This window comes from Phyllostomus discolor, chromosome 5, assembly GCF_004126475.2.
Source record: "Phyllostomus discolor isolate MPI-MPIP mPhyDis1 chromosome 5, mPhyDis1.pri.v3, whole genome shotgun sequence".
Taxonomy (NCBI): domain Eukaryota; kingdom Metazoa; phylum Chordata; class Mammalia; order Chiroptera; family Phyllostomidae; genus Phyllostomus; species Phyllostomus discolor.
This window is the reverse complement of record NC_040907.2, coordinates 169,726,658-169,737,586: the sequence shown is the minus strand read 5'-3', so window position 1 is coordinate 169,737,586 and position 10,929 is coordinate 169,726,658. Positions and strand designations below refer to the sequence as shown.

The 10,929-nt window shown below is 61.6% G+C and overlaps 2 protein-coding genes and 1 long non-coding RNA gene across 3 annotated transcripts in view; 1 reads left to right on the top strand and 2 right to left on the bottom strand.

Moving 5' to 3' along the window:
• Nucleotides 1-812, bottom strand: part of HMX2 (H6 family homeobox 2) — an 8,388-nt gene extending 7,576 nt beyond the window's left edge. The window contains exon 1 of the mRNA XM_028513711.2: nt 723-812. The gene's annotated coding sequence lies outside the window, so the exon portion shown is untranslated. The remainder of the gene's footprint in view (nt 1-722) is intronic.
• Nucleotides 813-3,199: 2,387 nt separating this feature from the next.
• LOC118500929 lies at nt 3,200-4,878 on the top strand. The gene is made up of 2 exons (XR_004903513.1): nt 3,200-4,372; nt 4,598-4,878. It is a non-coding gene; the product is annotated as an uncharacterized LOC118500929 (long non-coding RNA).
• On the bottom strand, nt 4,865-7,609 carry HMX3 (H6 family homeobox 3). Its single transcript, XM_028511183.2, has 2 exons — nt 6,561-7,609; nt 4,865-5,936 (listed from the first exon to the last, which is right to left on the bottom strand). The coding sequence occupies exons 1-2, from the start codon at nt 6,955-6,957 to the stop codon at nt 5,266-5,268; spliced, it is 1,068 nt and encodes a 355-aa protein (XP_028366984.1). The 5' UTR covers nt 6,958-7,609; the 3' UTR covers nt 4,865-5,265.
• Between the last annotated feature and the right edge of the window lie 3,320 nt (nt 7,610-10,929).

Here is a 10,929-nt window from a genome sequence, read left to right as displayed (position 1 = left end):
TCTCTTCCGCGGCCCAGCCAGCCCGCAACCGTTTGGGGGTGAAAGGGTCGACGCCTGCCCTGCGCGCCCAGACGGGCGCACGTGCACACACAGGCGTGCACACTTCCAGATGTGTATACGCAGATCGTGCGTACCCCAAAGCCAAGGAAGGTCTGCAGACAGGGCGGAGTAGGGGGCAAGAAAGTGGGCGGACAGCCGAGAGGAGGAGCCACGCGGATTGCCTCTGCCCGGCCTTGGGGAAGTGCCCGGCCCAGACGCTGTCCCCACGGCCTGCTCAGCTGCGTTTTGGATCTCAAAGGGGGCTTTTTATGGGGCTCAGGGTTCTTGCACCCTGACCCCATCGGGGGTGACGCAGTAAAAGGTCTCTTCCTAGCGAGTTTGGATCGCGAAGGGGAAAGGGCCCCCTGGATAGGTCACTGCGCCGCGGGGCGTTGACAACCGGGAGAGGTGGAGCAAAATGGAGTCTTGGAGGCGGACGGGGCCGAGTCTGGGAAAGTCTGAGGCCCTCCAGGGCCTCTCCAGGGAAGTTCAGGTGCCCGGTGCGCACAGAGGTGCGGAAGCAGGAGCGCGTGGCCGGGGCCTAGGCAGCTCAACAACGGAAGTCTCTCTGCAGCTGCCCGGCCCCTGAGGCGCCCCCATTGTTCTGACACCCCCACCCCCCACTGCGCAGGTCCTAGGTGGCCCAGCATGCACTCGCAGAGGAGAAAGCAAACCGCACCGACCTTCTTGCCTCCTCCTCTTCCCCCCCAGCGGTGCCCCGCAGCGCGCACTCTGGGAGTCAGGAGAGGAGGGCGCCCTGGGCGTCTCGCGCGCGGCCTCTGGCTCTGGCGTGCCAGGACTGGCCAAGGAGGCGTCCCGGCTCAGAATGAACGCCCAGTGGCGGGGGGGCGGTTTATATCTGTCTTGCCGTTGTTTGGTGTACACACACTTGTTCTATTTACTACCAAATAAAAGAAATACATCTGTGTTGCCAACAGAAACAGGTCGCACGCTGGCTCCGCGGTCTCCCAGGGCCCAGAGGTGCTGGCGGGTGCTCAGAGCCGCAGAGCCTTCGCTGTGGGGACCCCAGCTCCCAGGGAGGCTCCCAGGGAGGCCCCGGTCCGTGGGAGTACGGCAGTCCCTGGCAGGGTGTCGGCAGGTTCCACTAGTTTGTCCCAGGTGGCTTGGTGAGGAGGGAGCACGAGGCACCTGGGCGGAAGGGTTTCAGGCTTGGAGCAGCGCAGGCAGGAGCGCCACCTTGCTCTCTGCCCCATCCTTCCCGCAAGACGTTCCCCAGCTCCCCAGAATAACCACCAACGAGGTGTGCCTGGCCCTGCGTGCCTGACCCTGTGTGCCTGACCCTGTGTGCCTGACGGGGGCATCAATGATGGCTGTGATACTGAACAGAGGTGGGGGGGACTGGGGACTCCTTAGCGTGCCACCTTTAGGAGGTTTAACTAAGTGTGTGTGTGTGTGTGTGTGTGTGTGAGTGTGTGTTGTGGTGAGTGCCTCCTCCACGTTGTTCTTATCCGTCTGAGTGATGCAGAAAGGACTTTGCTGGGAAGCCAATGTCACTTGCACTGACGGAGACTCACTGGGGGTGCAGAGAGGGAAGAACCTGCAGTTAGGGTAGGAGGAGGGGAGGCTGGGTTCCACACCGGAAAGAAGGGGGGATAAAAGTTGACATCAAGAATGTCGGTTCAGTGTCCCGGATTCCTGTGACGGACGTGTGGTAGGAATTGGGTGGAGGCACCCTCGCTGCTCTAGGGAGCCCCCTCTGGCCAGTGATTTCAGCAGCTCGCTGCAAGCCCTTGCAGAGGCCGCGGGGAGGGCACCTTCCGCGGGGGGGAAGATGACCCCAGCCAGCTGCCCACATGTGACAGCTCCACCAGCAGCTTCCTCGGCCTCTCCTGACCTGAAGGCCTCAGAAAGACCTGCGGTCGGGCCCACGGTGCTCCCTGCGTGGCGTGGCTTGGGTGCTCTGCCACCCACACCCGGGCTCAGCCCCTGCCTCTTGCACTGTTAGAGATGCCACAACTCCACAGGACAGGAGAGAAATCACCATCTTCTGCTTCCGCCGACTTCTAGGCTCACACAGCCGCCAGCGCCAGGCAGCCTCGGCACCACCGTCCTCCCCCAGGACGCAGCAGCCGTGGCTCCTGGGAGAAACCCACAGGCCGGGGCCGAGGGGCTCCTGTTTAGGAGGCGAAGGCAGGCCTCAGGGAGCGGCGGGACAGAGGATAAACGGAGCGTGCGAAGAACCAGTTGTTTCTCGACTTCGTAAAGACTGGGTCAGTCAAGAACCGTTTTCTAGATTCCAAACACAAATAAAGTATTTTCTTGGCGTTTGATAACATTGTGTTCTGGCTGTAAAAATCTAAGGACGTGTTTGCTATTGCAACATTATTTTTAATGAGCTGTTATTGGCCTGTCCCGCCGTTAGTATTGCCAACAGTAAAAGGCATCACTCTGTTTGCAGGTAACACAAGAAACAACATATTTTGACCCCGAAATTTCTGTTTATTTTTTCATTTATGACACATGCCCTCGTTTTTATTCCAAACCAGAGGGAAATAAAGAGAGATCTATCTTTACTGAGGTCCAGGCTAAAATTTTGCCATAAATACTCATGCTAGTTTATTTGGGGCAGTTTCCCCATCAATAGGAAACAATACCGGACGGTTCGGCTATAGTAGAATCAATTGTGTTCATGGGGGTTCAAGAACCTCGCACAGTCCTGGGAGAGGGACTGCGAGCCGGTGCAGGCGCACCCCAGCGGACGCGCCCTGCCTCGTGCTCTGACCAATCCTCGCCCTCTCCAGGTTCCTCGTCTCCCCCTTCTTTCCCCAGCTTCAGAGCTGTCCTGCCAGGAGCTGGGCATGCAGACCCGATGCTCTAAGGCAGGGAGACGAGGGGCTGGTGAGGGGCGCCCAAGCACCTGCTTCCGCCAGGCAGGCCGCAGCTTCCCAGCGGCTCCCTGCTCGCAGCGCCTCCGCAGGCCGCGCACCAGGAGCGCGGCAGCCCGGCACCCAGCTGCCGCGTGGGAACAGCTGGCGGTGCGCTTCCCGGCGGTGTCGGGGGACCCAGAGAGGCCGCCCTTGAGGCGTTGGGCGCCGGTGAGAAGAAAAGGCCCCGGGCTGGAGGAGAAAAGCTCCTTTCGGTTGCCCCTGCCTCGGTCGGACGGTCCGTTCCCCGGCACCGGACACGCCAGCATCGCGCCACACCCGAGCCGCGCAGAGGCCACCGTTACTCCAGGACTGTGGAGGCCGCCCGGTCCCCAGGGCTGGCTTGGCCTTCTCCGGCTGCCCTCTCGCGGCCCGGCCTCTCCCAGTGGGACTTCGCGATCCTCCTGTGGCCCCAGCTACAGGCTAAATTCACTTCCACGCCCTGCGCCCTCCGCGCTTTCCGAGCCCGCCACGCTCCAGGCCCCCACCGCCGAGAGCCCACGCAGGTCCTGCCCTGAAGATCGCGGCTCCCCAAGGAACGGTGTCCTGGGAAGGGAATGAGACGCTGCGGCCCCGCGGTCGGAAACACCGGCGGTCTCGGCGCTCGGCCGCCGCTTCGCTCCATTGCGCAACCTCGATAAGCCCAGGATCTCGCCCCTTCCGCCCCGCATCCTTCCCACTGGCAGGGCGCTTCAAGCCGCCTAAGATCCCGGGGAGAGAGCGGCCGCGGTCGCGAACAAAGCCGCCTTTGTCTCCACCGCCTCCCGGAGGACGAGGATGTGCGCCCTGGTCGGACTCCGCGAGCGCAGCCGCAGCCGAGGAGCCAGGCCGGAGTTGCCGAGGCACCTGCTCCGGGGAAACCGCTCACAGTTACACACGCTGGCAACACGACACGCTTCGGTTCTCTTTTGTTTTAATTAGTTTAGTTTCACCACAACATTCAGTGTAACAATATTTTGTTTCTTTTTCTCTTTTTTTCTTAAAAAGGGACTGAACCCGGGCAGAGTTGGAGAGGTGGGGGAGGAAGGGGGGGCAAACTATCGCAGAACAACAGGTGCAGCTGACAGGAAGAAAAAAAAACAACAAAAAACAAAAAACAGAAACAAAACAGACTGGGTGGCAGAGCAAGAAACCCTGCGAAGCTGAGGGCGAACTTTACAAGAAACCTGTACATTTATCAAATAAGTTAAAATTCTCCTAAGTTGATTGTCCTTCACTTAAAGCGCTCCAGTACCCTACCTCGTTCCTTTGAGCAGGGCTACCTGTCCTCCTTTCCTTCCTCCCCCCTTTCACCTTCTTCGTTTCCTCTCCCTAAGCGAGTGACCGGGACTGCACAGTGGACGGACACGTCTGCCTTTCTCCGAGCGGAAGGCGCGGGGCTGTCGGGGACAATTGTGTACAATATTGCACAGGTCAGAAGTACGACAGTGAAACTGCAGAACGGAAAGGTACGAGGAGAGGATCAAAGGTGGGATTTTTTTAAAAATATTGAAATTACTCTCTCAAGACAGAGGACAATGTAATAGCAGTAATATTCATAATAATTTACCAGCAAATGAAATTCCCCCAAAATAAATGCCACTAATACAGGAGACCGCTGACGGCGGGCCAAATGTGGAGCTGTTCCAACTGTCAGAAGTCTGGCTGTTGGCTGTCTTGTTTTTTCCCTTTAGACAATTAAGAGAGTTCTTCCGCCACCGAGCAGGACGGACGAAGAGGTCCATTGCGACAGACCTCTGCCAGAGAGCAGAGCGGCCCGAGTCCGGGGTGCCTCTGAGAGGCTGCTCAGATTTTGAAAACTGGGGAGGGTAACTGACTGGGGGTGGAGAGGAAGGACCACGCCCAGAAATCCGGAAATAAATGTACTGCAATGTAAATGCAATCCCTCTCTCTCTCCCCCTCCCCCCTTCTGAAAATAGTTCTATAGAAACTGAATAAACTAGAGGGGTTCTGGGGTTTTTTTTAGCTAATTTGTCTTCTATAAAAATAAAACCAAAAAGCCACAGCGGAATGCAAACTGGGGGGGGAGGGTTGCTCATATTCCAAAAAGCTTTCGGTTGAAATATTCGACTGGGGAATTGTATGTTTTTCCTGCTCTCTTAATATTAACCAAAACCAAAAGTAAGAGGGGAAGCGCCTCAAATCCATTAGGGGTGAATTGCACGAAAATGCATTGCAAATACTTACAAAACGCTACCAATTGGGGGAGGGAGGCCGGGGCAGCGCGCCGACGCCCCGGTTCCCGAAGGCCGCTGGACGTCTCGCCGCCCTCGGCCCGGCCCAGTCTCCTCCGGGGTCTGGGAAGGGGGCCGGGCGCTCCCTCCTCCTCCCCTCTCGGGCCTCAGACAGGCCGTAGCAGCGGCACGGACGAGACCACGGGGTGCGAGTAGTAGACCGGGTGCGGAAAGGTGAGCAGCGGCTGGCTGACGGGCACCGGGGCCCCCGCGGCCGCGGCGGCCGCACCCTCGGCCGCCGAGTTCTCGTGGTAGAGGATGGGCACCCGCACGATGCGCTGCGCCGCCGCGTGGCTCAGGTTGGCCGCCTCCAGCTCGGCCGCCAGCTGCCGCTTCCACTTGTTGCGGCGGTTCTGGAACCAGATCTTGACCTGCGTCTCCGTGAGGTGCAGCGATGCCGCCAGGCCTGCGCGCTCCGAGCTGCTCAGGTAGCGCTTCATGTCGAAGGTGGACTCGAGCTGGAAGACCTGGCTGCGCGAGAAGACCGTGCGCGTCTTCTTCTTGCGGCAGGCCGGCTTCTTCTCGGGGCTCTCGGCGCCCTTCTTCCAGTCCTCCGCGCCCGCCGCCGCCGCCGCTCCTACGCTTGCCCCGGCCGCGCCCGGCGCTGCCTCGCCCTCCTTCTTGCCTTCCTCCGAGTCGCTCTCCTCTAGAATGATCTCGTCCGGGCTCTTGGAGTCCAGCTCCTTGTGATCGGGGTCGGCCTTCAGCAGTGGCTCGGGGGAGTCGCGGTCAGTGCCGGAGGCGGGGGAGGAGTCTCGCAGGAGGGTCTTCTCCGACGCTGGGGAGAGACAAACAGACGGATGCACACGCACGCACACCGACACACGAGTCCTCCAGGCCCCGGGCCGCCGGCTCGGTCAGCGCCCCCTCCGGATCCCAGGCCTCAAGGTCCCACCATTCCTGTCGGCCTCCTCCTGCCCAGCTGGGCCAGAACAGGGGTGCAGCGCCCTGAGAGTCCCCTCCGCCCGAGGACAGGTGACAGACCCCCCCCCCCCCAAACCCCGCCATGGTGGTAGAGCGACCGCTTCCTTCCCCAGCATCCCCCCAGGGGCGCACGAAGAGATTCGTCCCTGTCTCGGGCCCTCCAAAGTCACTCCCTCCATCCAGGCCAAGTCCCCAGTCCCAGCTTCCAGAAGCCTCCCCATTCATGCCCGAGGCCACTTTCCCAGGGAAGCGCAGCGCCCGGGGCTCCAACTCCACTTTTCTCACCAAGTGGGATTGGATCCCCAGGCTGTGCCACCGGGTGTGAGGCTGGGAGACTGCAAGTCAGGGACGGGAAGAAGTTGACCGAACAGCGGAGTGCAGGGTGTGGGGGTCCCAGGGCTGCGGTGGGACTCAGCGCGGGGCAGGGATGGGACAGGCGCGCGGGGAGGACAACGAAAGTTCAAAGAGTGGTCGGTACCTTCAGGTCGCGGGAGGTGGCCACCGGCGGGGGTCAGGGTGTAGGGGTACCACCAGGCCGGGGAGCGCTCCAGGTAGTGCGCGGGCAGGGCAAACCTCTGCGCCGGGATCTCAAAGCGGGGAAAAGCCAAGTCGCCCACCTGCGAGAGCGCGAAGCCTGCGGCGCCCTCCAGGGCCCCCTTGGCCGCGGCGGCAGCGGCGGCGGCAGCGGCGGCGGCCGAGGCCGGAGCGAAGAGCGTCCGTGGGGGCGGCTGAGGCTTAGGGGGCGGCCGGTGGTGGTCTCCGTTGAGCAGGTTCTTGATGGAGAACGGGGACTCCTTGGGCGCGGGAGGCGGGGGCGGCGGCGGCGGGGGCTGCGCGCTAGCTGTGCCGGGGGCGTCCGGCCCGGGCTCTGGCATGGTCCCCTCTCCTCCGGGTCCCCGCGAGGGAGGGAGCAGGACAGGCTAGCGGCCGGGCGGGCAGGTGGGCGGCCGGAAATCAGACCATAAACGGAACTCAACTGCGGGGCGCAAAGCCGAGGGCCGCCCCGGGCGCAAATCCAGAGGCGCGAGGGCGGGGTGAAGACCCGGCCGGGAGGGCTCGCATGGGGAGGGGTGGTGAGGGGCGGGGAGCGGCCCTGCCGCGGCACCGAGGGAGAGAGGCGGCTCGGCGGCGGCTACAGCTCCCGGGGAGGAGGCAGCAAGAGCAGTCCCCGGCTTGGGGCTGCGTCAATCCGGCGCCGGATGCTAATGATGAAATCAAAATGTCATCCAAGTTAAATGCAGGGAGTATACGGCGATTGGGCGCGTACAATGGCAAATGGGATTAGGCAGGCGAAGGCACAGGCGAGCCCCGGCCCCGCAGCCGCCTCCGCCACCACCCCCTCCTCGCCTTTCCTAGGATTTTGGCGCTTTGGCTTCGGGCTATAAGAGCCCGCCTGTTATTGGCTTTATATAGTCCAATTAGGCAGCAAATGAGGACAAGCCTATTAGCACAAAAGGATATTGGCTCCCGCTAAAGAGGCACTCGGTGCGCTCCGGCGAGACCAGGAGGCGAGCGAGGGACTCGAAGCCGGCGGCGCCCCCGGCCCGGAGCGCACTGACAGCCGAGGCGCCCGGAGCCTGTGCCTGCCTCCCGCCCTACACCCCCCCTGCCCACCCTCCCCCCACCCCCGCAGCTCGGGGACAGCTTCTCCCCGCCAGGCTTGCGGGAGGGGGAAGGGGCGGGCCAGGCCCGCTCGGGTCACCTCGGGGTTATCCGCGTTCGCAGCTGCTGCTCCCCCGCCCCCAGGGGCTTGGCAGGGGCGGTGGCCCCCACGCAGCTGGAGAGCTACGCAGCGCCGGTCCAGAAAGTCAGGACGCGACCTCTGGTCTCCAGCGAACTCAGCACTTGCCTACCCTTTGGGGTCCGGCAGCCTCGGCATTTCCCCCAATTCCTGCTAAGGGCGCGGCAACCAAGAAAATTGGGGTTCCCAACCCACCGTCTAGTCGATAGGAAGGGAAGCGAGGTGTAAGTCCTTGCACGGCGTCAGCCGGCTTAGGAATCCTTGTGTCCTTGGCCTTTGGCCCTGGGAAATCGAAGCCCGAGACTCTCCCCGGTAGCAAGAGCGGGTGTGCATCTCGGCGCACCCAAGTGCGCGCGAAGATCGGGCTGACGCTCGCGTCTCACCTAGTGGGGCAGCTGGGGCCGCGGCGTCCTGGCCCCGACGTCTGTGGTGGGAAGAGCGCTCCCCTGTCCTCTGGCCACTGCTAGGGCCCCGCGGCTCGGAATACAGCACTTTCTCCCGGTCTATCTGGCTGAAGTTTGCAGCCGCCTAAGGCTTTAATAGCTACAAAGCGAACCGAAGACACAACGGCTTACCTCCCTCGGCTGTGGCCAAGTCAGGGGCACCTGCGGTATGCCCCGAAGGCCCCCAAGTCCCCAGAGAACCCTGCTGGGACTCTGAGCCCTGCCAGGCGGACAGTCACTGTACTCCATCGGCTTTGACAACAACTGCCCAGATTGCGCAACGATTCCGCCAGGCAGGCATGTGAGACTCTAGATTCAAGCCTATAATCAGAGTTGCTTGCGGGGTCCCCTCCCTAGAAGCAGCTCCCTGGTCAGAGAAGTGGCAAACCGGCCGTCACTGCGCACCACCCGTACTCCAAGAGGTCACTCTGCGCCCCCGCCGCCTCCCCGTCGCCTTCTTTTTCGTTAGATCAAGCCCTCCCCTAACTCCAGGCCCTCCCTGAATTGGCGGATGCAACCGCTCTGGTTCCCCGGTTGAGAAGTGGGTAATGTTTTATTTTCCGATTCGGGGCTTCAGACTCGCCCTATCAGATCTCGGCGGGCGCGTTTAGTGCTTCTTTCGGCAAACATTCATCTACAGCAGTGAACCCTATTTTTGCTTTGGGAACCTGCAAACGTTGTAAACGGTGCTTCCATAAACAATTATTATTATTCTCATTATTATTACTCTCTGGAGTTTGTACGGGGCTTTCCTGCAAGGCAAAACGCTGTACAGCGATCTGAGTTGGAGCCAATCACAGCCCTGAGGCTCAAGCAGGGTGGGTCTCCCGCTCGGGTTTCATAAATGGCCACGGGCTCCTGGAGAGGAGGAGACCGGGCCGAGGTCACCCAACTGGTACTGCGCGGCCAGGAGTCATTTTCTCCCCACCTGCAGAAATAGCTCGATGCACGTAGGTCTACGCAGGTTGGGCGGGCACGGCCCGCACCCGCCAGCTATGGGGCCGATGATGGGGCGGAGAGGCCCCTGCGAAAGTGTGCACCTGTGGTCCGAGGGGGATGCGTGCAAAACCTTCCCGAAATTCCGGCGCCTGGAAGCCTCCTTTAAACTGACATGAGCAGAAAAGCTCAGACCCCGGGCAAAGGAAGCGCCTGGCAGATGTCTGGTTTGCAGAAGTGGGCTCTTGGCTCCTGGAAACTTGAAACTCGGGGACTGGCAGGGGTGCGGGCTTGCGGGAGATGAGTCCCGGGCACCCGTCCCGGAGCCTGCGGTACCACTACCTGAGCCTCACTCTCTCGTCTTCCCAAGTTTTCCCAGTGTCTCCCCGGGGCCACGTAGGTGCGCTGGTGTGTGTGTGTGTGTGTGTGTGTGTGTGTGTGTGTGCGCGCGCGCCTGTTTTGACGAGACAGAGGAGTCGTTCGGGTGTCAGCACCCACGACTTATCCTGCTCAGTTTCAGGGACGCTGGGCTTGAACGGCCAGGTGCCCAGAGTACATCTTTCTCCTCCTCTTAGAGGAAGTTTGCGGGCAGGGGGCCTCCCGGAGCACGGACCCAGCCATTCCCTCGCCCTCTGGCGAAGGGCGCCGCCTCTGCGTGCTCACGGCCACTCCATTCAAAGTCGGGCAAACAGCGCCCTCTAAGGGACGTCCTCTAAACCGAACCCGCTGGCTCCGCAGGAGAAAACTCAACTCCCTGCGCAAAGCGTTTTTAAAGCCATCGCGGTCTCACCCTTCCAGACCTCGGCTGGAGAAGAAAAGCATCCCCCACCCCGCCCCCTCCCCGCGCGCTCCGGAGTCTGGGAGAAGCAGAGTGAAACTGCCTGCAGGTGTCTGCTGACCTGTACCTGGCGACCACACAGAAAGTGGTCTCGCCTGCCTCTCGCCTTCACCCCGTTTTCCTGACCTCGGTTTAGGGCCCATTTAATGTTCCCTCCGGTAGCCGAGTCCTGAGGCACCGGTCCTGGCTGCTGGCTAGATGCGAGCTCCTTGGAAGGCGGTGGGGGCGGGTAGGACTCCGGGCACCTCCGGCCAGCCAGTGGTGCTCAGCCACCGCCTGTGTTAGCGCCCGCCCGAGGGAATGAGTAAATGAATGAATTCCCAGTTCCCATCCAGGGGATTTGCCTAGTGGATTAGGACCCTTCAGATAGCCTGCTCATACCCAAAAGCAGTTTTCACAAAGTTCAATGAGGACCTGAGGTCTCTCGATGGCATGTTTAACCAAACCTAAAGGAGCCCGGGCGATGGGACCACTGGAGGGGCCTGTCGCGGCTGATCCAAGGCCATGGGTGGCGCCGCAGGGTCTGCACCCACTCCCCAGTAGGACAAGGAGCCCGGGAGGCAGCGGGGCCTCGAGGGCACCCAGCTTTCCACAAAAGAATGAGGACTGGCACAGGAGTGCTTAGAATGGCTCTCACACCTGCCTCCCGCCCTGCCCCTCACACCCAGCACGCCCCCAGGACATGGGTGCACGTGCACACAAGCACCGGTCCGCCAGGAGTGAGTTCCCCGGGGGACAGGAGCATTTCCACATTCCCCAAGGCTCCCCGGCTTCCCTCCATCGGGTCCTTCTTGGAATAGCTTCCTGGGGTGGCCCAAGGGCTTACCCCAGGAGTGGAGGGACGGAGGCGGACTTCCATCAAGACTGCCAGCCCCCCCCACCCCCAACC